This window comes from Adelges cooleyi, unplaced genomic scaffold, assembly GCF_023614345.1.
Source record: "Adelges cooleyi isolate 19-005CV unplaced genomic scaffold, UGA_ACOO_1.1 ACOO_flye_CR_arks_rails_tigmint_CR_PRNA_55, whole genome shotgun sequence".
NCBI classification, from domain to species: Eukaryota; Metazoa; Arthropoda; class Insecta; order Hemiptera; family Adelgidae; genus Adelges; species Adelges cooleyi.
In genome coordinates, this window is record NW_026096241.1 from 933,068 (window position 1) to 958,462 (window position 25,395).

Sequence of the window (25,395 nt, forward strand, 5' to 3'; positions counted from 1 at the left end):
AGTGTACTTTATTACATTGAATATTAAAAGACAGTCGACTATATATACTAGTAATAATACTAATACTAATATGTGGGTCTTTCAGATTTTGACTTACAATAAAAGAGAAGGATTGTCCAGAGCTGAATATAATTTTGTAATAGATCCTGATTTTTTGAAAAAACTAGATAGTGTAAAAGATAATAGTTTTATATCAGACTGTGAGTATTTAAATAATTATTTTTCTCTAATAAGCAAAGTGAAAAAAAGGGTATTCAAACCATAGCAATTTAAATTTAGATGGATGCACTTATTGAAAAACAACAAATTGTAGTCAAACGTTTGTCTTCTTGATTAATTTTTCAAACCCAAACTTATAAATGCCTGTAACTTGGTGGAAATTTACGTAACATATAGGTGCCAAGCCAGCATAAAAATTTTATACCGGGTAATTTTTTTAATGCCCTACACCAGTTTACTCATAAATTAATTGAAAATTTGTAGTGTTTCTCTTTGAAAATATTTTTTACTATACTATAATAAAAAATGAGACATTATTTACATTTTTATCTTTTTTTAGTATTTGCTAGGGAAGATATTTTTTATAAAAAAAATCGTATTTTTATATAGAAATAATTGCAAATTATATTTATTTAGTTACAAGATACTGTCATTTATGAATGAGATTCAGCTTTCTGCATAACATAATTAAGTAGCCGAAGAACTCAAATCTCTCCACAAGAATTGAAATTGGACCATTCTATGTAGTCTACATTTTGGCCTTAAATAAACCAAAATTGCTATTACAATTATCCTATAAATAAATGACATTGTCGAAATTTATTTAAACCTCTTTTTTTCCGTTAATATTGCCTGTACAAAATTCCTTAAAAAAAGACCGCATAAATCTTTGGCAAACTTTAAAAAAAAAAAATATTTTATTCGAATGTTATCATCAATTCCGTTTTTCACTAATAGTCGAGTTCCGATTTACGCCAACATATATGTTGTTATATATTGTTACAATATGTTGTCTAACTAATATTTATTAGTTTAATACGATGACCAGACATAACCGGAATTTGTATTTGTATACAGATTTGAAATTTCTATTAGACCCTGAGTTTATTGCACGGGCTATCGAGGCATGGGACGAAGTTCGTCTTGGATTAGAAGAAGGAAAATCAGACAACCGAAATAAAGAAGCACGTGCTATTTTACTCGATATAACAAAAAAGAAAATAAATGAGAAGAAGGGCAATAATGAATTAAAAACTTTAGAATTTTATGTACGTAACGACGAAGAACTATATGTCCTCATCACTTTTTTCATGGAAGACGTGAAACTTTGAGTATAAAACTAAAGTATTGATGATTTGTAAATTATAATACACTTGTTTTGTTCGATTGAAGCTTTATTGTTTATTTTTACATAATAAAGTATATATTAAAGTCGTTGTTTATATTTTTAATTGTCACGTATAGTTAAACAATACACACGGCATATTTACCGCCAATTGGATTTACATTATTTGGCCAAAATAAACATTTATTATCTATTGAAGATTTAAGGCCAATTTTAAATGTCGTCCCACCGTCAACAAAGCAAATACCGAGTAGTGACTAAAACCAACATGTGTCGCATGCTATATGTTGGTTTGGTCACATGCTGACCACTCAGTGGCCATATACCAAAAAAATCATGTTACATATCAATTCAACAAGATTTTTTCTCTATATTTCAAATTTGAAATTTTTTTTTACGTTAGAATATTTTTTAAAGATATACTAGCTCTATTTTAATTAATTTAAAAATGAAAAAAAAAATGAATATCATTGATTGTACCCATAATGCATCATGTGAAGCTCGGTGGAACTTGACATTACACACTGTATGTTAGTCATTAACAAATTATCATAAGAATATTATACCGAATTATATACCTACATTTGAAAGGTGTCGTTTTTGAATAGACAGCAAAATTAAGAAATGGAGAATTTGCAAAAACAATCTGATTTAAGCTGAATAATAGGGTTAAATTAAATATTAAGCTTTTTTTCCAACCTCTTCAAATACTTGGTGTTCAAAAGGGTTGGGCCTGTCCGGATAGTCGGATATCCGAATTATCCGGATAATTCGGATACGGATATCCGAAACCCGGATAGTTTCGGATATCAAATAATATTTCAATCATCCGTAGAACCAAAACTATCCGAATAGTTAAAAATTATCCGGATAGTTTCGGATATTCATTTAATTTTTAACCAGCCGAATATATTTTTTTGAGTACTCAAATTGATGTATTTGTTGTTAACCGACTATTCGGACTCTTTGCAGAGTCCATCCTCAGGGTTGTCACGACTATTCCGCTGCCGGTTAATAACCACTGACACGGATATATCTGAAAATCATCCACGTGATATTTCAACCCGTGAAAGTTTCAACAAATACATAAAGTTGAGTACTCAAAAAAATATATTCGGCTGGTTAAAAATTAAATGAATATCCGAAACTATCCGGATAATTTTCAACTATCCGGATTTCGGATATCCGTATCCGAATTATCCGGGTATCCGCAAAATCCGAATTTTAGTCCCAACCCTAGTGTTCAATAGCGTTTTTAAAATTGAATTTTAATAAATTATTCAAACAAGGTGTATTATCAACACAGTTTTAATTAAACCGATAGTATAAAGAGCGCAACAACAAAAAATACATAAGACATTACCCGATATGTGATTAAAAATTACAAAAAAAATGCGAAACTCAAATGAGTAATACACAGTTCGGGTTTAGAAATTCAGTTTGTACAAGAGAGGCCATCTTTAGCTTACAAGTGTTAATTCGAAGGGCTAGGGATGTCAATCACGATGTGTATGCTTGTCTCATTGACTATCAAAAGGCATTCGATAGAGTTGAACACGATAAACTTTTAAAAATAATAGAAGTCACTGGAATTGACGATCAAGACTTGAGTATAATAAGTAATTTATACTGGAACCAAACTTCTGCTTTACGAGTAGAAACAGTGATGTCAAACGATATTCCAATAAAAAGAGGAGTGAGACAGGGATGCGTCCTGTCACCACTTTTATTTAACCTATATTCGGAATTCATACTTCGAGAAGCTTTGGATGAAGTTAACGAGGGCATAAAAGTAAATGGGGAATGCATTAACAACATAAGATACGCTGATGCTACAGTTGTATTCACGGATAATACGTCAAGCCTCCAAAAAATTGTAGATAGAATAGTGGACACAAGCGAAAGTTTTGGGTTGTCTCTAAATATTAATAAAACCAAATATATGGTAATTTCGAAAAAAACAAACTGTAAGAGAAAAGCTGTTAATTAGGGGATAGCAAATAGAAAAGGTTCAAAAGTATAGAAAACTCGGTACATGGGTAAATGAGGACTGGGAACATGATATGGAAGTTAAATCCCGGATTGAGATGGCCAGAGGTGCATTCGTAAAAATGTCTGAAATATTTAAATATTTTAAATGTATAAGAGAAGCAATATCCATTATGGTTTCCAACATTCGAAACGGATAGGAACTTCAAGAAGAAGACCCAATCAATAAAAAATTGAATAATAGTTCATCATGTGGGATTAAAAAATACAGTCTGGCCAAAAATATGATTTCGCCGTGATTAAACTTGAATGTAGGTATATGTTTAACGAACAGGTTTCATGTACTTGTACACTATCCACCAAATTGTTGTAATTAAAACTAAATTTCTGTCTTTTATCTTTTTTTCAACGAATCTGAATTGTAGTATGTTTCTTTTTAGACCTTTGTTTAACACAAGACATAATTATAGACAGGGAAATATAGGACCCATAAAATAAAACAATACTGTTCCTAGAATTTGTTAAATTAACCCCGATTTAAAATTAAAAAGTGTAACTGAAGGGTTGTATTTTTATCTATTTTTTTTTCCATTAATTTGTGACGTTACGAAAAATGTGTTCTTTCGACAAAAAAAAAATGCTCGTTGAAAATATATTTTTGTTTCCAAATGTGTATTTAGGCACAACAAATATGCGGTTCCAAGTTCATTTTGATAGCCAAAAAAATAAGAATTCAGGTTATGGCGGTGTTGTTTAAGCGAATTGTTGTTGTTTCACCAAAAACGATTTTGAATGTCCACACGTGTTAAAGGCATTACCAATCCAGAAACATGTTGTGGAAAGAATACTAAGATAAACAAAAATGTAGGATACATCATCGCTGTGGTCTTTATGCGAATAGAAAAACCTGTGTATTATAGTAGATCTGTATACAAAATTTATTAAAAACTAGTACATGCGGCATCCATATACTAATTTATTTATTAAGATTAAATTTTAAAAATGCTATTGAGCACCAATTATTTGAAGAAGTTAGACCAAAACCTTGGATATTTAATTAAAACCCTATTCTTCAGTAAGACAATCGGCTTAAATCAGATTGTTATGGCAAATTCTCCATTTGTTAATTTTGCTATCTATTCAAATGCGATACCAAAGATGATATGGCTAATGGGTTATACTAATTACAGCATATTTCTTGTTTAAATAACTAGAATTTTGTTTAGTTAACATATAATAAATTTGTGGGGGGGGGGGGTAAAAAATTACTTATTTAATTGCGACCGCATATTTTTGTGTCTAAATACACAAGTATAAGCACAGTTCGGTTAAAATATATCCGGTTGCTTTGTTCAAATAGTCTTTAAATGCGAGTTTTATACACACGTTTCGAAATCAAGTAACGAGTCGTGCGATTTACAAAAAATATTTGCTTTACATGGGTTTTTTTTTTAATTTACTCTAACACACAGGTTTTTCTAAATCACCACGGTAATGTTATTCTACATTTTTGTGTATCATAGTATATTTTGCACAGCATGTTTGGGCCATAAACACATCTGGATACTTGATAACACTACTAAATCGTTTTTTTTTTAAACAACAACAAAAATGCTCTTTCGTGGTTGCAGACTCGGCTGAAAAATGTATTTTTTGTTTTTCCTAAATATTAAAAATGTTAGACTACAGATCGTGAGGAAATTGTATAATTTGTTATAGCCGCATACTAGATCTACCTTTGGTCTAATTTTCATACATAAACCCCTAAAACTTTGCATGAAAAAATATCCACCCCTTCTGGGAGAAAGGGTGAACGATAATTGTGAACTTCTCAATATTTCACTGGTTTTAATTCATAATTGAATTTATTTTTTCCATGTTTTTTTTACATGTGATCTCAATCTCTCAAATTTGTTTTTTTGTTTTTACCCCCATCCCAGATTAATTTTTTTGATAGCAACTTTTGAAACTTAAACAGTAACGCATACATTTCATTAACTTTTTTAACCGAGAATAATGCGCTAAAAATTTGTATTGGCCGATAACCCGTTTTGGATAACTATTTTTGAAGTTTCAAGTTTAGAGTAAGATGAATGGTGGAGTAGAGTATTATTTTTATCAGCACGCATTTCCCAACCGCACTTCCCCTCCCATCCTAACATTTAAACTCTTTTGAGAGTATAAATAGTTGTCCAAATTTGATTATCGACCAGTCAACATTTTTAGCACATTATTCTCAATTTAAAAGGTAATAAAATGTATACGATACCGTTTAAGTTTGAAAGTTGCTATTAAACAAATTAAGTTGGGAGGGAGTAAAACAAAAACAAATTGTGAAAAATTGAGGTCACATTGTATAAAAACAACATGTAAAAAAAACATTTAAATTTCTTATTAAAAAAAAAAACCCAGCGAACTTATATTACATAAGTGTAATCACTTTATGGAATTAGTCGGAATCCGAAACCCGAAACCCGGATAGTTTCGGATATCAAATAATATTTCAATTATCCGTAGAACCAAAACTATCCGAATAGTTAAAAATTATCCGGATAGTTTCGGATATTCATTTAATTTTTAACCAGCCGAATATATTTTTTGAGTACTCAAACTGATGTATTTGTTGTTAATCGACTATTCGGACTCTTTGCAGAGTCCATCCTCAGGGTTGTCACGACTATTCCGCTGCCGGTTAATAACCACTGACACGGATATATCTGAAAATTATCCACGTGATATTTCAACCCGTGAAAGTTTCAACAAATACATAAAGTTGAGTACTCAAAAAAATATATTCGGCTGGTTAAAAATTAAATGAATACCCGAAACTATCCGGATAATTTTCAACTATCCGGATTTCGGATATCCGTATCCGAATTATCCGGGTATCCGCAAAATCCGAATTTTAGTCCCAACCCTAGTGTTCAATTGCATTTTTTAAAATTGAATTTTAATAAATTATTCAAACAAGGTGTATTATCAACACAGTTTTAATTAAACCGATAGTATAAAGAGCGCAACAACAAAAAATACATAAGACATTTTTACCAGATTACCCGATATGTGATTAAAAATTACAGTATGGCCACAAATATGATATCGCATGTTTCAACTTTAATGTATATGTTTAGTGAACAGTTTTCATGTACTTGTACAGTATCCACCAATTTGTTGTGTATTAAGGGACAAAAATATGCTGTCGCAAGTTCATTTTGATAGCCAAAAAAATAAGAATTCAGGATGACCTGAGGATGACAAACATGAGTTGGTGCTGTTTATACGAATTTTTGTTGTTTTACCAAACGTGTTGTGGAAAATAAACTATGATAAACAAAAAAACAGGATACGTTATCGCTATGATCTTTATTCGATTGGAAAAACGTGTGTATTATAGTAAATTTGTAAATAAAAAAAAAAAAAACATCTTTATACCCGAATGATGATATTAAATATTGTTATACAAATATAACAATTATTTTCAAAGATATACTTAGTGCGAGAGGTTGTTTATTTTAATAATTTTATATTATTATAGGTTAGGAATGATTGTGTGATAAAAAAATGGAACTACAAATCAAATATCCTCAATACTGTCATATTAAATGTAAAAATAACTTTCGACTTGCTAGTTTGCAGACATGTCATAATTGCAGACCGAGAAATATAGGACCCAGAAAATAAAGTTTTTTGTTTTAATTAGTTATATTTGACTCAAAACTGTCTCGCTATACATATGATATCGCATAGTTTAATGTATACATTTTATTGTATATTTCTTTTGAGACATTCGCTTAACTATTTTATATCTTTCTAAACTATATAATGAAATCTTATAGTTCATGTTTTGGTTTACTATAAATAATAAGTAAAACAAAAAAATGGGCGAAGAGGACCCAATTTGTTACTACTAGCATCACCGATATTTTTTTTTTTATAAATCTGTTTTTCAAAATTCCCATCTCTATATGCATAAAATTCTGTATAGTATTAAGCAGCAATTAGAATAAATGTAGTACGGTTAAAACACATTAAATTGCATTGTTTAAATAGTCTTTAAATGCATATTTTTTTGATACTTACATTTTTAACGCTCTCCCAGTTTGGTTTTTTTGATTACAACTTTTGAAACTTAAATGGTAACGCATAGATTCCATTAACTTTTAAAATTGAGAATAATGTACTCAACATTTTGACATGGCGATAACTAGTTTTGGATAAGTATTTTTATCAGCACGCATTTCCCAACTGCACTTCCCCTCCAATATTGAGTGGTTCACGATAAGTTGATCACCCTGTATACATATATAGATATGTATTTTATTTAAATTATGTAAAAAGTGTGAATTTTGTGTAAATCAAAGATCAGCCCTCCCCTTAAACAAAATCCTAACTACATCGATTGTTTTAAATAAAGGTAAAATAAACCCGTGTGTTATATCAATAGAATCTATTGCCAATGATGAAAACTCTTTTGTGGGCTTCGAGTTTTGACAATAGTAATAGATATGTTACAGACTGTATGTGATAAAGATGTTGGTTCTAGGTCGTTTAATTTTACATTATCACAAACTAATAATTTTTTTTAAAAATTGTAATATTACAAAAATGTAATAAAATTACTTATCCACACTGGGACGATGTACAAAAGGTACATATTATGTGTACATTAGCTATGACTCATATCTTCATGTTTCATACATATACTTAATTAAAAAACACTGTCGCTAATGTGAGCGTTGCAAAACTCAGTATGATAAATAAATGATTCACCGATAATTATTGCCAAAAAAATATCTTTTAGGTAATTTAGAAAAAAACCCTACTGAAGTGGGAAGTGTAAAACTTACAGTTTTTTATAATTTATAAGACATTTTATTTTTACCTACAGTTAATTAAATTTTGTTAAAAATAAAAAAATGAATAAATAATGAAGAAAAAGGGGGGTGGTAAATATGTACTCAAAACGAATGTTATGCGAATTATGCTCTTGGTAGAATCTAATAGTATGAAGGCATTTTTAAAGAAATGAAAATTGGAATGAAAGATATCCATTCATAAACAAAATACTTATACATTTTAATTAGATATAGTCAATAGTTATTTATAGTTGTAGTTTTATGTGTTATTATTCTCTACTGCAATCTTATAAGTCACTACAATTATCAACAATAAATTTATTAAATTTATTTTTTAGCTATATTAGGAAGTTGATAACTCATATACATATACATGCAAGACCCTTTTATGTTTAATCATTAATATTGTATTTATTAAACGTGAATTACAATTTTGGTTAAATAATTTATTGCAAATACTAATTATAACCCGTGGTTTACCTTATTCTTACACATAAGCAAACGATACATTTTTTTTACATTTTATAAAGTTAGCTTTTTTGTTGTGTTCTATCACGCAAAAAATACAAACAATACCATACGATATTATGTTATGGTTTGTTGTTTATCAAAAACAAGTTGTTTTTCTTAAACTAGTTTTGTTATGTCGTTCGTTTATTCAAATGTTTGAAGTATGTTACAATAACTAAGGCGAAAAAATACACATATTTTTTAAGTTCAGATACATAATTATTGTATTTAATCGTCCCAATGTAAACATTTATAATTATTATTTGCTACAATATCTTAAAAATATGGTATACTACCATGCTATCAAATTCAAATGTTCAAACAGGAAAATATGAAAAATGTAGAAATCGAATAATAATACAAGATATGTTTAAAAACCAACTTGATTTCTATAAAAACTGTGTTTGTAAAGTATTACAGTTCTCTCAAGGTTAAAACTTAAAAATTTGCGTGGATCACAGTCTTTTTCATTCTAACTAGAATGAAAAATGTTTGTTGGATACATAAAAACTGATTAAATTGACAAGGGTAGTTATAGTTTTATGTCTTAAGGTGTGAAGAACATATAATAAGAATTCTATTTTAAAAATAAATTAGTAGGGATTTATCTATATATCATGGACCCCAAAATAAACTGTTTAAAAATAAGTTTGTTTCTAACTATAGTTTACACTCTTTACAGAGTTGTTCCTTACGCAACGAGCTCGATGTGAGTACGCAAAGGGTACAGGAAAGAAACAAAAAAGTCCCTTTTTTTTTGTATTTTAAGGAAAACATATTTAAAAAAATTAAAAAAATTTGCTTTTATTGTATTTAATCAAAAAGACATGCCTATTTTTCTCTGTACCCTTCATATAACTTTAGGTGTGTTACATTCTTTTCTAAGTACCGCATTAGGTATCGACTAGTACCGACCGGACAAAGTGGTGGAAAGTAGGGCGTGAACAATTGAATCAGATTGGTCTAGAAGTTTGTTATCGCCTTAATATCTTGAATAAAGCATATTTCCCTTAAGTCAACATAAAAACGCCAAGTATTTACAGGCAATCTAAATAAATATGACGTATGCAAAGAGTGGCAAAACTAACCATCAAAAGGCAACCTGAACACCACTAACAGTATTAGTGTGATTTTTAGTTTCTTTGCGTTAAGTTTAACAAATATAAAAAAGTAAGCGATATTTGAAATTATTTTTCGTAAGACAATGGTATATATAAACGGTTTTCTTTAGATTTAAAAAATATTTTTTTTTTATTGCCAACATAAAACCATTACAACTGACACATATTTATATTTTTTTTCCTTCAAAATATAATTAAAATTTGGTATCGTTTACATGTTAACGTTCAAACTTTACCATTTTTAATTTTATAAAGTATCTAAATTTTTAAATATTTTTTAGAACACTATCAATTTTTGAACATTTTGTATCGTATACCTATATTTTTCGTTTTCAATTGGAAAATTAAAAATAAGTGAATGACAATTTTTACTGGTCGATAGGATTACAATAGTATTCGATTTTATAATTTAAAGCGAAGGAATTAAACTTTATTAATTATTAAATCAAATAAAGTAAAGCACAAATAGTAACACACAAAAAATACGACAACAGTATCAATAACAGCATATTTAGGTAATATTTTTTTTCCTATTTAGGCGATGATGTTTTTAATTGTACTTTTCTGGTTTTACATTTTTCTTATTTTTTTTTTGTTCAAGATAGCCATTTTATTTAAAACAATTTGAATAAAAAAATTAAAGAAAAATATGTGTAGTCAATATAAAATCAATATAAAATGCGGTGTTTTAATATCACTAATGAGTATGATATAAATCGTTAAAAAAAATTGTAAAAATATTAACTAGAACAAAAGTTATTTAATTTGTCAAATTGACACAATTATTTATACAAATTGATGAGCTTTTTATTGTTTTAGGTATTTACGATGGAGTCCAACACGAGTTTTACGCTATTTGCAGCGTGTTTATTCGGTCTTATTGTAAGTAAATATACATTTTGGACTTAATTTCAACTATTCCACTATAAATGTTTAGTTTGATAATATCCTCTCAATAAACCTATTTCTCTTATACCAACCGCTAAGTATTATTTTTTGACGCCACTATTTTATGTTCTTGAAAATCGTGGTTAAAATTAAAAAAAAATAAAAACAATTTTTCTTTGACCTATCTCCACTCAAAAATTATGCTTCTTTTGAATATACAATTTTTTCTAAAACATTAACAATAATAAAATCATTACTTGTTATTATTTTATTAAAGTTCAAACTTAAAAGTGTGTGTAACCTACATATTTGTTGCCTGTATCAATGGATTTAGATGATAATGTGTTGAACAACCGCATATATTCGAATTCTTTTGTGATATCTATAATACTACTGCTAGTGATGTGTATGATACTACTAATATTAGAGTATGTCTTTCAGGTTTCTTTGAATAGTTCGTCCATGGTATCAGGCGGCGGCGAGACATCAGGGACAGCAAACACCTTGCCCAGATCTATAAGAAATCTACATAATAAATGTAAATATATAAAACTAGTTTGTACTTATTTAGGTCAAGCACTAATGATTTCCAGGACCTCTTTAATTTCATAATACATTTTCTTTGACCTATCTCAAGTAAAACTGCAAGCCTAGTGTACTTTATTACATTGAGTATTTGACGACAGTCGACAAGAACTATATATACTAGTAATAATACTAATATTAGTATATGTGGGTCTTTCAGATTTTGACTTACAATAAACCAAAAGGATTGTCCAGGGATGAATATCAAACTTTAAATGATCCTGATTTTTTGAAAAAACTAGATAGTGTAAAAGATGATAGTTTTATATCAGACTGTGAGTATTTAAATAATTGTTTTTCTCTTATGGGCAAAGCGAAAATAAGGGTATTAAAACGATAGAAATTTTAATTTAGAAAAATGCACTTATTGGAAAACTCATTTGTAGTCAAACGTTTGTCTAATTTATCAATTTCCCAATCCTTAACTTTTAAATGTCTGTTTTAAACTTTTAAACTTTGTGGAAATTAACGTAGCAAAGAGCTGTCAAGCCAGCACGAAAATGCTTTACCGGGTAATTCTTTTAACGCCCTACACCAGTTTACTTATAAAGTTATTGAAAATTTGTAGTGTTTCTCTTTGAAAATATTTTATACTATACTATATTAAAAATTGAGCCATTATTTAAATATTTATATTTTTTAGTATTTGCTATAGCTCTATCAACTTAAGAAACTTAATGACTACGTATATTTTTATTGGCTTTAAAAAATTAGGAATAATTTACTGAAAAAATTGAGATAAAAATGCTCTTCTCTCCAACCTTCCTAAATTTTAAGCTTTAGTTATATTAAAACTATTCATTCAAACCTGGCTATCGACCAGTAAAAATGTTCAGCAAATTATTGTTAATTTAAAAAGTTAAAAATATGTATACGTTACCATTTAAGTTTCAAAATCGAATAAAGCTCAAGAAAATACTAAAGAGGTATTAATTTAAGTGGGTATTATCGCATACAGTAATAAAGCATAAACAAATATATTTTCAAAAAGAATAGCTACAAAATTGCAATTATTTCAATAGTAAACTAGTGTAAGACGTTGAAGAATCTGCCGGTATTCAAAATACTTTAAAGAAAAGTGTGTATTTGTCTACAGTAGACGTTTTAGACAAAAAAGCCAGACAAAAATGTCGACTAGTTAGAAGATATAAAATTCACTGGCAACTTAACTAGGTTATGCAGGAAAGAGATTTTTGATTTTTTATAAAATAAATATTGAAAAAATTGCAAATTGTATTAATTTAATTACAAGAAACTGGCATTCTTTAATGTGATTCAGCTTTCTGCATAACATAGTAAAGTAACCGAAGAACTCAAATCTCTCTACAAGAATTGAAGTTGGACCATCCTATGTAGTCGCCATTTTGGCTGGCTTTTTGGTATAAAAAAAAATAAAATTCACTCATAAAAAAATGTTTTAAATTTAAAAAAAACATGCCTTGTAGCTTTTACAAATTTGCCATTAAATTAAATGACATAGTCTAAATTTATAAAACCTCTTTTTTTCGTAAATATTGCCTGTACAATCCCCTCAAGTACACCTTTTGCAATATTTTTTTGACAACGACCAGACCAAATCTGAAATGTTATTTGTACACAGATTCGAAATTTCAATTAGACCCTGATTTTATTGCACGGGTTACCGAGGCCAGGCGCAACATTCTTCTTGGAGTAAAACAAAATAATTCAGAAAAGCAAGAAAAAGAAGCACGTGAAGATTTACTCGATATAACAAAAACGAAAATAAACGAGAAGAAGGGCAATAATGAATTAAATGCTTTAGAATATTATGCAGATACTGATGATAAACTTAATAAGGTCATCACTATTTTCATAAGAGACGTGAAATTTTATGCATAAAACAAAAGTATTGATGATGTGTAAATTATTATACTTTTGTTTTGTTTGATTGCAGCTTCATTGTTTGTTTTTACATAATATACTATACATTAAAAATCGTTGTTTTTTTTTTAATTTGTCACGTTCAGTTAAACAATACACACGGCATATTTCCCTCCAATTGGGTTTACTATGTTTGGCCAAAATAATCATTTATTATCTACTGAAGATTTAAGGCCAATTTTAAATGTCGTCCCGCCGTCAACTAAGCAAATAGATTAGTCCTTCATATCTTGTATTAAATATAATACTATTCTATGTAACAGAATAATATAACAACAACAAACAACAAGTAGAAAACACAACAAATCACATAACTAACTATAAAATGGTCCTCTTTGCTAAGTAATTGACCCTAATACTAATACTACTCAAAATCTCACGATATCGAAAGATGTGGTGCATCAAAACCACTGCTGGGTTATGGCTATTACTTATTAGTTAAACGGATTTTTTAACCATATTTAGTTTTTCAAAAATCGACTTCCACAACAAGCCGGAAATAAGGCCGATGAAATCAATTATGTTTACAGAATTAAATCTTGATCATTCTATGTAGGCGTCATTTCATCAGGCTTTTAGATCTAAATTGGTTTAATGTACCACCCAAATGATTTTAACTCATAGAAAAAATTGTTTACGTTAAAAAGTATAGCACCCTAAAGCTTATCCAAATTAATCTGACAAAAACTGATATGGTCGAAATTCGTTACAACCCTTTTTTCTTAAATATTGCCTATATTAAACTCCTTAAAAACAATCCGCTGTGAGTATGTGTGAGTGGTGGAATGCAAAATTTGTTAAATATAAGCAGTGAAAAAATTAATGTCTGATAAATTTTTATTTATTTGAAAAATATACTTTAACTACTACTAATATTTGGAAAATATAACATTTCGGGTCAAAAATACACTCACACACATTCAGTATATTATTGCCAAGAATATGATATTGCATGGTTTATTGTACATGTTTAATTAACAGGTTTCATGTACTTGTACACTATCCGCCAAATTGTTGTAATTAAAACTAATTTTCTTTCTTTTATATTTTTTTTAACGAATTTGAATAGTAGTATGTTCCTTTTTAGACCTTTTTTTTCAGCACAACACATAATTATAGACAGGGAAATATAGGACCCATAAAATAAAAAAATACTGTGCCTAAAATTTGTTAGAATAACCCTGATTATAAATCAAAGAGTGTAACCGAAGAGTTGTATTTTTATCAATTTTATTTTTTTCATTAATTTGTGGCATTACGAAAAATGTGTTTTTTCAACAAAAAAAAATTCGCTCGTTGAAAACATATTTATGTTTCCAAATGTGTACTTAGGCACAACAAATATGCGGTCCCAAGTTTATTTTGATAGCCAAAAAAATAAGAATTCAGGTTATTGCGATGCTGTTTAAGCGAACTGTTGTTGTTTTACGAAAAACGATTTTGAATGTCCATATGTGTTAACGCCATTACAAGGGCACAAACATGTTGTGGAAAATATACTTTGATAAACAAAAATGTGGGATACATCATCGCTGTGGTCTTTATGCGAATAGAAAAACCTGTGTATTATAGTAAGTATGTAAAAAAAAAACACATCTTTATATTCAAATAATATTATACGAATATAAAAATTATGATCAACAAAATGTTTGCCAAAAATGTAATTAAGGGCGAGAAGCTGTTTTTTTTGGAAATTCTGTATCAATAGAGGTTATGATAGTCTTATAATAAATTTAACTACTAATAAGGTATCCTCAATACTATCAAAGTTAATGTAAAAATAATCATTTTAAATCGACATAAAAATTTTTCAGACGATACTGTCTACAACGAAATCCTTAAAAACTAGTTTACAGAAGAGAAATATAGTACCCAGAAAATAAAAATACACTGTGCCTAGATTTGTTAAATTGATATATAATAATAATCAAAAAGTGCAATTTTTTTTTATTAATTTGTAAAATTACAAAAAATTTGTTTTTTCAACAAACAAAAACGCTCGTTGAAAAAATATTTTTGTTTCAAAATGCGTACTTAGACACAAAAATATGCGGTCGCAAGTTCATTTTGACAGCAAAAAAAAAGAATTTAGGTCATTGTGGTGCTGTTTATGCGAATTGTTGTTGTTTTACCATAAACGATTTTGAATGTCCATATGTGTTAACGCCATTACAAAGGCACAAACATGTTGTGGAAAATATACTATGGTACATACAAATGTAGGATACGTCATCGCTGTGATCTTTATTCGAACAGAAAAACCTGTGTATTATAGTAAATTTTGTAAAAAAAAAAAAACATCTATATATTCGCAAGATATTTTTATGTGAATATAAAATATATTTTCAGCAATAAGAATGCATGCAGTACGGTTAAAATGCATTAAGTTGTATTGTTTTAAATAGTCTTTAAATGCAGTTATAAATAAAATAAATAGAATCTATTGCCAGTGATCACTACTTTTATTAGGAGGGTTTCGAGTTTTGACAATAGTAATTTATTTGTCACAGACTGAATACCTATATGATAAAGATATTGGTTCTAGGTCGTCTAATTTTACATTATCACAAACTAATCATTTTGTTTTTTTATACACCTGTGTAGGCTTGTAGTATTATAAAATTGATTAATCATTAATTGCTATTTTTTCAAGTTCCTATCCGATATTTATCATAAGATTGTTTGCAAGTCCACTTCTTAAATTCAAAAGTTCAAGCTGAAGCTCCCTGTAATGTATTAAGTTGTCAGACTTATAATCTAAAATTTAAATATGGTTTTAGAAAATTAATATTGTTCATTTTTTTTAAGCATCACTAGAAATATAAATAATGAAAAAAAAGAGGGATCGGGGTAAATATTCATATAAAATTAAAGTTATGCAAATTATGCTCTTGGTGGAATCTAGAAGACCCTTTTATGTCTAATCATTAATATTTTATTTTTTAAAACTGCATTTCAATTGTAGTTAGTTAAACCATTGATTGTAAATACTATTTATAATCAGTGGTTAAAACTATTGCTTACACATAAGCCATCGATACATTTTTTTTACATTTTATAAAGTTGTTTTCCACAATTTTTGTATAGCTTTATTATTGTATTTTATCACGCGAAAATTACAAACAACACCATACGATATTATTATATATAGTTTGTTGTTTATCGAAAACAAGTTATTTTTCTTAACCTTATTTTGTTTTGTCGTTTGTTTATTCAAATGTTTGAACTATGTTTCAATAACTATGGCGAATAACTATTTTGTTATATACATAATTATTGTATTATACAAATTTATAATTATTACATTTGATTTGAATGTAAAGAACACGCATAGTGATATTATGTCCAAAAACCAAACTTGATTTCTATAAAAATTGTATCTATAAAGTATAACAGTTCTCTCAAGGTGGAAACTTTAAGTATTTCCACTTAGATTACATCTAACAAAAGCATATTTAAAAAATGCCGTTATATTCTAATGCAGACATGCCTATGTTTTTCTATTTAACTTTAGGTGTGTCACATTCTTGTAAGTACGCAGTACACCGACCGGACAAAGTAGCGAAAAGTAGGGCGTGAACAATTGAGTCCGATTGGCTTAGAAGTTTGTTATCATCATAATAACATCTTGAATAAAGCATATTTTTCTTAAGTAAACACAAGAGTATGGCGTATGCGAAGAGTCGCAAATCCAACCAACAAAAGGCAACCCGAGCATTTAGCGGAACAGTATTAGTGTGTTTTTGAGTTTCTTTGCGTTAAGTTTATCTAGCAAAAAAGTAAGCGATATTTGAAAATCTTTTTCGTAAGACAATGGTATCGTAGGACAATGTTTTTCTTTAAAATTTAAAATTGTTTTTTTTATTGCCAACATAAAATCATTACAACTGAAACATATATAATTGTTTTCTCTAAAAAAAAATTAAAATTTGGTAACGTTTACATTTTAACATTAAAATTTTACCATATTTAACTTTTTATTAAGTATCCAAGTTTTAAACTTTTTTTTCGGTATTTTTTTAGAGCGCTAACAACTTTGGAAAATTTTGTACCAGGGTTATTATAAATTAAAAAAATGATATTTTTTTTTTATTTAGGCAATGATGTTTTAAATTGCAACTGCTGTTTTCATATTTTTTTTTCGTTTCAATATTATTATTTATAAAAATGATGACCTTTTTATTGTTTTAGGTATTTACGATGAAATCCAACACGAGTGTTATGCTGTTTGCAGTGTATTTGTTCGGTGTTATTGTAAGTAAATATAGAGTTTGGGCTAAATTTTAACTATTTCATTATTATTGTTCAGTTTGATTTCATCTCAATATTCTATTATACCTACCGCTATGTATTATTTTTTTCGTACATTTTTGGAATAGAAAATTGTATGGTTTATATTATGTTTTTTAGTTATTACCTCAAAAGTTATAACCTACTGATATTAGTGTATGTCTTTCAGGTTTCTTTGAATAGTTTGCCCATGGTACCAGGCGGCGGCGAGATATCAAGCACATATGACAACTCGTCAACATGTATAAGAAACTATATAACAAATGTAAATATATAAAAACTAGTTTGTACTTATTTAGGTGACGGACTAATGATTTCCAGGGCCTCTTTAATTTCATTAAACATATTTGTTTACCTATCTTAAGTAAAACTGCAAGCCTAGTGTACATAATTACATTCGGTATTTGACGACAAGAACTGTATATTATACTAGTAATAATACTAATACTATTATGTGGGTCTTTCAGATTTTGAAATACAAGACACTATCTAAATTGTCCACAGCTGAATTATTCATTTTAGAAGATCCTAATTTATTGGAAAAATTAGATAGTTTTAAAGATAATAGTTTTATATCAGACTGTGAGTATTTATATAATTATTTTTCTCTAATAAGCAAAGTAAAAAAAAAGGGTATTAAAACCATAGCATAAAAATGTTATACCGGGTAATTATTTTAATGCCCTACACCAGTTTATTCATAAATTAATTGAAAATGTGTAGTGTTTCTCTTTGAAAATATTTTATACTATACTATATTAAAAATTGAGACATTATTTAAATATTTATATTTTTTAGTATTTGCTAGGGAAGAGATTTTTTATAAAAAAAAATCGGATTTTTATTTTGAAAAAATTGCAAATTATATTTATTTAGTTACAAGAAACTGTCATTTATGAATGAGATTCAGCTTTCTGCATAACATAATTAAGTAGCCGAAGAACTCAAATCTCTCCACAATAATTGAAATTGGACTATCTTGTGTAGTCAACATTTTTGCTGACTATTTGATCTAAAAAAAACCAAAATTGCTTTTACTCATAGAAAAAATATTTTTAATTAAAAATAACACCTTGTAGCTTTTACAAATTTGCCTATAAATAAATGACATGGTCTAAAGTTATTAAAACCTCTTTTTTCGTTAATATTGCCTGTACAAAGCTCCTTAAAAACAGACTGCATACAATCCCCTAAAGTATATCTTTGGCAAACATTAAAAAAAAAAAAAAAATATTATCGTCAAGTTCGTTTTCCACCAATAGTTGTTTTCTGATTTACGCCAACATAATATTATATTACAATATGTTGTCCAACTAATAGTTATAAGTTCAATGCGATGACTAGACCAAACCTGAATAGTTATTTGTGTACAGATTCGAAATTTCGATTTGACCCTGAGTTTATTGCACGGGTTACCGAGGCCTGGGACCAAGTTCGTCGTGGATTAGAAGAAGGAAATCCAGTCAATGATAAAGAAGCACATGCTATTTTACTCGATATAACGAAAAAGAAAATAAATGAGAAGAAAGACAATAATGAATTAAAAACTTTAGAATATTATGCAGTTGCCGACCATGAACTATATCACCCCATCGCTTTTTTCATAGAAGACGTGAAATATTGTGTATAAAACTAATGTATTGATGATTTGTAAATTATAATACACTTGTTTTGTTTGATTGAAACTTTATTGTTTATTTTAAACTATATATTAAAAATCGTTGTTTATATTTTTAATTGTCACGTATAGTTAAACAATACACACGGCATATTTACCGCCAATTGAATTTACATTATTTGGCCAAAATAAACATTTATTATCTATTGAAGATTTAAGGCCAATTTTAAATGTCGGCCCACCGTCAACAAAGCAAATACCGAGTAGTGACTAAAACCAACATGTGTCGCATGCCATATGTTGGTTTCGGTCACATGCTGACCACTCAGTGGCCACTCGGTGGACGCAAGTGTGGCCATATACCAAAAAAATCATGTTACATATCAATTCAACAAGATTTTCTTTATTTCAAATTTGAAATTATTTTTTACGTTAGAATATTTTTTAAAGAGATGCTAGCTCTATTTTAATTAATTAAAAAATGAATATCATTGATTGTACCCATAATGCATCATGTGAAGCTCGGTGGAACTTTACATTACACACTGCATGTTAGTAATTAACAAATTATCATAAGAATATTATACCGAATTATATACCTACATTTGAAAGGTGTCGTATTTGAATAGACAGCAAAATTAAGAAATGGAGAATTTGCAAAAACAATCTGATTTAAGCTGACCTTACTGAATAATAGGGTTTAATTTAAATATTAAGCTTTTTTTTCAACCTCTTCAAATACTTGGTGTTCAATTGCATTTTTAAAATTTAATTTTAATAAATTATTCAAACAAGGTGTATTATTAACACAGTTTTAATTAAACCGATAGTATAAAGAGCGCAACAACAAAAAATACATAAGACATTTTTACCAGATTACCCGATATGTGATTAAAAATTACAGTATGGCCACAAATATGATATCGCATGTTTCAACTTTAATGTATATGTTTAGTGAACAGTTTTCATGTACTTGTACAGTATCACCAATTTGTTGTGTATTAAGGGACAAAAATATGCTGTCGCAAGTTCATTTTGATAGCCAAAAAAATAAGAATTCAGGTCATGTTGGTGCTGTTTATACGAATTTTTGTTGTTTTACCAAACGTGTTGTGGAAAATAAACTATGACAAACAAAAAAACAGGATACGTTATCGCTATGATCTTTATTCGATTGGAAAAACCTGTGTATTATAGTAAATTTGTAAATAAAAAAAAAAAAAACATCTTTATACCCGAATGATGATATTAAATATTGTTATACAAATATAACAATTATTTTCAAAGATATACTTAGTGCGAAAGGTTGTTTTATTTTAATAAGTCTATATTAATATAGGTTAGGAATGAATGTGTGATAAAAAAATGGAACTACAAATCAAGTATCCTCAATACTATCATAATTAATGTAAAAATAACAATTTTAGAACTACATAAATTTTGTTCAAAAAATTTTGTCTAGAACGAAAGCCTTAAAAACTAGTATATGCGGCATCCTCTTAACTTTCGATTGGCCAGTTGGCTCATAACTACAGAAGGGGAAATATAGGACCTGGAAAATAAAATATATTGTCTCCTAAATTTTGTTAGATTAACTCCGAATCTACTTTACAAAACTTTACGAAAAACGTATTTTTCAGAAAAAAACGCTTGTCGAAAACATATTTTGGTTTCCAGATGTCTTTTTAGTATTATTTGAACACAAAAACGTTTTGCTGCAAGTAATTTTTGATAGTAAAACAAAAACACCAAAAAATTTAGGTCATTGCGGTGATGTTTGTGCGTATCGTTGTGGATTTTGACTGTCCAGATGTGTTTAAGGCACAAACATGTTGCGGAAAATATACAAAAATGTAGGACAACGACAACGCTGTGATGTCTAGGTGAATAGCGAAACAAAAAATTGAATAATTTTGGGAAACTCTTTTTGGGATTCATTGTATATGTAATTAAAAGTTATAATTATTCAAACAAGAAGTATGCTGTAATTAGTACTACCCAATAGTCATATCATTTTTGGTATCGCATTTGAATAGAAAGCAAAATTAACAAATGGAGAATTTGCCATGACAATCTGCTTTAAGCTGTCTGTCCTACTGAAGAATAGGGTCTTAATTAATATCCAAGATTTCGGGTCTAACCTCTTCAAATAATTGGTGCTCAATAGCATTTTTAAAATTTAATCTTAATAAATTGTTCAAACAAGGCGTATTATCAACACATTTCCAATAAACTCCGACGGTATAAAGAATGAAATAACAAAAATTACATTGACATTTTTACCGGATTGCCCAATCAATAAAAAATTGAATAATAGTTCATAATGTGGTGTTAAAAATTACAGTCTGGCCAAAAATATGATTTCGCCGTGATTAAACTTGAATGTAGGTCTATGCTTAACGAACAGGTCTCATGTACTTGTACACTATCCGCCAAATTGTTGTAATTAAAACTAATTTTGTATCTTTTATATTTTTTTTAACGAATTTGAATTGTAGTGTGTTCCTTTTTAGACATTTTTTTTCAAGTCATAATTACGGACGGAAAATATGGAACCCAGAAAAAAAATTACACTGTGCCTAGATTTTGTAAGATTGATATATATTATAAATCAAAGAGTACAATTTTTTTATTAATTTGTAACATTACCAAAAATGTGTTTCTTCAATAAAAAAAAAGCTCGTTGAAAATATATCCAAATGTGTATTTAGGCACAAAAACATGCGGTCGCAAGTTCATTTTTATAGCCAAAAAATAAGCATTTAGGTCATGCTGTTTATGCGAATTGTTGTTTTACCAAAAACGATTTAGAATGTCTATATGTGTTAACGCCATTACAAAGGCATAAACATGTTGTGGAAAATAAACTATGATGAACAAAAATAGAGGATACGTAATCGATATGATCTTTATGCGAATAGAAAAACCTGTGTATTATAGTAAATTTTGTAAAAAAAAACATCTTTATACCCGAATGATGATATTAAATATTGTTATACAAATATAAAAATTATTTTTCAAAAACTGTTTGCCGAAGATATACTTTAGTGCGAGAGGTTTTTTTTTTTTAATAATTAACGCTGTATTAATAAAGGTAAGGAATGATAGTCTGATAAAAAAGTGGAACTACTAATCAAGTATATCCTCCATACAATCATAATTAATGTGAGAACAATAATTTTAGAATTACTCATAAAGTTTATTCAGAGAATATTGTCTTACAACGAAATCCTTAAAAACTAGTGTTTGCGGCATCCTCTTAAATTTCGACTTGACTGTGTTGGCAAATAATTACAGACAGGGTAATCCGGAAAAAAATAAAATATTATGTTCTAAATTTTGTTAAATTAAGGGGGGGGGGGTAAAGTTAATTCGTGCAAAAAACGGCAAATTTTTGTGAATTTTTGACGACACAGTTAAAATCTATTTGTTAAAACTAATGGTACATTAAATTGCGATGTCCCTCATAACTCGATGCTGGATCATCCGAAATTAAAAAAATCAAGTTCTTTCGTTAGATAATTGATTTCCCCGGGTAACGCCGGGAGGGTTTTTTGAAATTTCAATTTTTCACTTTTTGGGAACACTGAAGGGAAAAACGAGATTTTTGCGAAAAAAATCGGCAAATGTGTTATTGTAAAATAAAAAATATTAACAAATTTGAAAAAAAATCTCCGGCATTACACCTCGTAAGTTACGTACAGAAATAGTGTTCAAAATTTCAAAAGGATCGGTGTAGTAGTTTTGAAGTTATGAGGGTCACCGACTTTGAAAACGTGAGTTGTGGGAAAAACGCTTTAAAGTTAACGTCGTCAATTTCGTTCCGATCGACTTGAAATTTTGACACAATATTTTTGAGTTATTATGCATTCAGTTAACCAAAAAAAAAAATTAAAAAAATGCTAATCGTTGTCATCCGGTATTAATTTGAATATTTCTTTATTTTCACAGGACCTGATACAATGGGGAAGTACTTGTGTTTGGTATCTTTGTTGTTGGCAGTAGCCATAGTCGATTCATTATTTTGTCCGTTGCTCAGCTCGAAAACCCGATACTGCGATGTAGCGGGTAAAATTATGCTAAAATTGGGTGAGTATCACTTTACTAAGGTTTAATGTTTTTACGCAGACTTATAATCAAATAATAAATATAAAAAAAAAAATTAACAATCATTAAAATTCACAAATAAAGAAATTTACTCATCACCACTTATAGTTTTCAAATTTAAATTACTGTAACATATTATAATTTTCAAAAACACTTCAGACAGACACCAAAGTTAGAAACGTACAAATTTGAGGAAAATTGAGATCATGTTGTGTAAAAAAAAGAATGACAAAAAAAAATTAAACTATTAATTAAACCCATCGAGGTATTGAGTTGTTCACTATAAAATGATTATCATGTATAAATGGGTTTAGAGAAAAATGTATTCAAATACAACTTTATAATTTAACGTAACCGTAACACACTTAATTTATCTAAAATTGATATATTTTTCTTTTGGGCGACATTTTAGTGATTTTATGATATTTTACAGTATAAAACAGTATTGAAGTGTTTGCCTTTTTTAACTAACTGTTAAAACTACAAATAACTCTCTTAACATTTTTACTGGCCGATAATCAGTTTTGAAAAATGGTTTAAAAAGTTATTAAAGTTTTAAATTTATGACAGGAAGAAGGGAGGAGTGTAGTATTAATTATTCAATCGTATTACACTTCCCGTTCTACAAATTTAACTTAGAAGTAATTATTCAAACATGGTGGTCGTCCAACCGAAATTCTCATCAAATTATTTTTAATACACATAATTCAACAAACTATACATTAACTTAATACACATAAACGTTATATTTAAAATTTCAAAGGTCGATAGAGCTCTGGAAAATATTTAAGCATGGATAAAAACATTTTTACTGTCTAATTGGATAGGTTATGAAGCAACTAGGGTTATGTTGTTTCTTCGACATGGATCAACCTCATTAAAAGATAAACGAGGTAATAGAGAATTGATGATAAAAAAACAAAATAAAATTAAAGCAAACATCGCAAAAAAGCGGCGGGAAAATCCCCAGTTAGAGGTCCCAGTTCACATTCAAAAATTTTTGGATTGAAATCCGAAATCAGTTCCAAGTGTTGGAACAGGTTTGCTTCTTGTAGGTAAACAGGAATTGGCTGGTCTCGCATCTAGGTTATCGACAAAGCTTTCAGGAATATTTGGCGACCGAGATTATGATGCTAAAAAATTCCCGGTAAAGTTGTCTGTAAAAATTACTATAAAATAGGTTGTTGAGTATTTCATTTATACATCATAGATATTATCAATGCCAACAACGAAACACGACTACCGTGTTGTGGAAAGTGCCCAAGTATTTTTGAATACAGTATTTAAAGGAGGAGTTCCTGATAAAATTCCAACATGCGCAGACGATGATCTTCTTTTAATGGTACGTTATATAACATTGCGTTGTATCAAAGCAGTATAAATTATAATTTTATGCTCTAGATGGAATACGGTAGAACAAAAGATCCAAAAAACGAAGAATATGAAGCTAATTTAGCAAAGAAATATGAAGAACATCAAAACAGTGATGATAACAAAAGTTTGATCACAAGATTTTCAGAAAAATTATGGTTAGATAAGGAAGATGCTGATTACAGTAAGTTATTAAGACTATGTAATTTACACCCAATGACCTTAGATGTCGAGGCTTTTAGCAAACAGTCTCTTCAATGTTTATATTTGTTGTTAGGTTGTCTAAAAGGCACGTGGGAATGTTGCCGCGAGTGTTGAATAATCACAGAAGATGATAACGCAATCCCTTGCCACTTGTTTGAAAAAGAAGATGCTTTAGTAATCATTTTTGTACCTTATTGTAAACAAGCGAGAACCGCAATTGATTGCGACGATATTTTTGCAGATAATGTTAGAGATTGATGAAATATTTTTGAAACTTATAGCCAATTTCACAAAGAAATCTGAAGAATATCGGAATAGTGATGATATCAAAAGTATGTGCACAAGATTTTCAGAAAAATTATGGTTTGATGCGGAAGATGTTGATTATAGTAAGTTATTAGGTCTATGCAAATTTACACACAATGACCTCTTCAATGTCTCTTCAATGTTTATATTTTTTGTTAGGTTGTCTAAAATCCTTGTGGGAATGTTGTCGAGAGGATAGAATAATCACAGAAGATGATAACGTAGTCCCTTGCCACTTGTTTGAAGAAGATGATGCTAAAGTAATCATTCTTGTACCTTATTGTAAACAAAAGAGAATTGCAC

The 25,395-nt window shown here is 28.7% G+C and overlaps 1 protein-coding gene across 1 annotated transcript; it reads left to right on the forward strand.

Annotated features, from left to right (window-relative positions):
- The first annotated feature begins 17,229 nt into the window (after positions 1-17,229).
- Positions 17,230-19,163, forward strand: LOC126842595 (uncharacterized). The gene is made up of 5 exons (XM_050579639.1): positions 17,230-17,252; positions 17,388-17,450; positions 17,656-17,751; positions 17,954-18,068; positions 18,860-19,163. The coding sequence occupies exons 2-5, from the start codon at positions 17,397-17,399 to the stop codon at positions 19,114-19,116; spliced, it is 522 nt and encodes a 173-aa protein (XP_050435596.1). The 5' UTR covers positions 17,230-17,252; positions 17,388-17,396; the 3' UTR covers positions 19,117-19,163.
- Positions 19,164-25,395: the final 6,232 nt, after the last annotated feature.

Bases quoted from the DNA above. Each gene is read 5' to 3' on its own strand.
- LOC126842595 (XM_050579639.1), top strand. From the start codon at position 17,397: ATGAAATCCAACACGAGTGTTATGCTGTTTGCAGTGTATTTGTTCGGT. The intron at 17,451-17,655 runs GTAAGTAAATAT...TATGTCTTTCAG, and splicing joins TGTATTTGTTCGGTGTTATT to GTTTCTTTGAATAGTTTGCC. The intron at 18,069-18,859 runs GTGAGTATTTAT...ATTTGTGTACAG, and splicing joins TAATAGTTTTATATCAGACT to ATTCGAAATTTCGATTTGAC.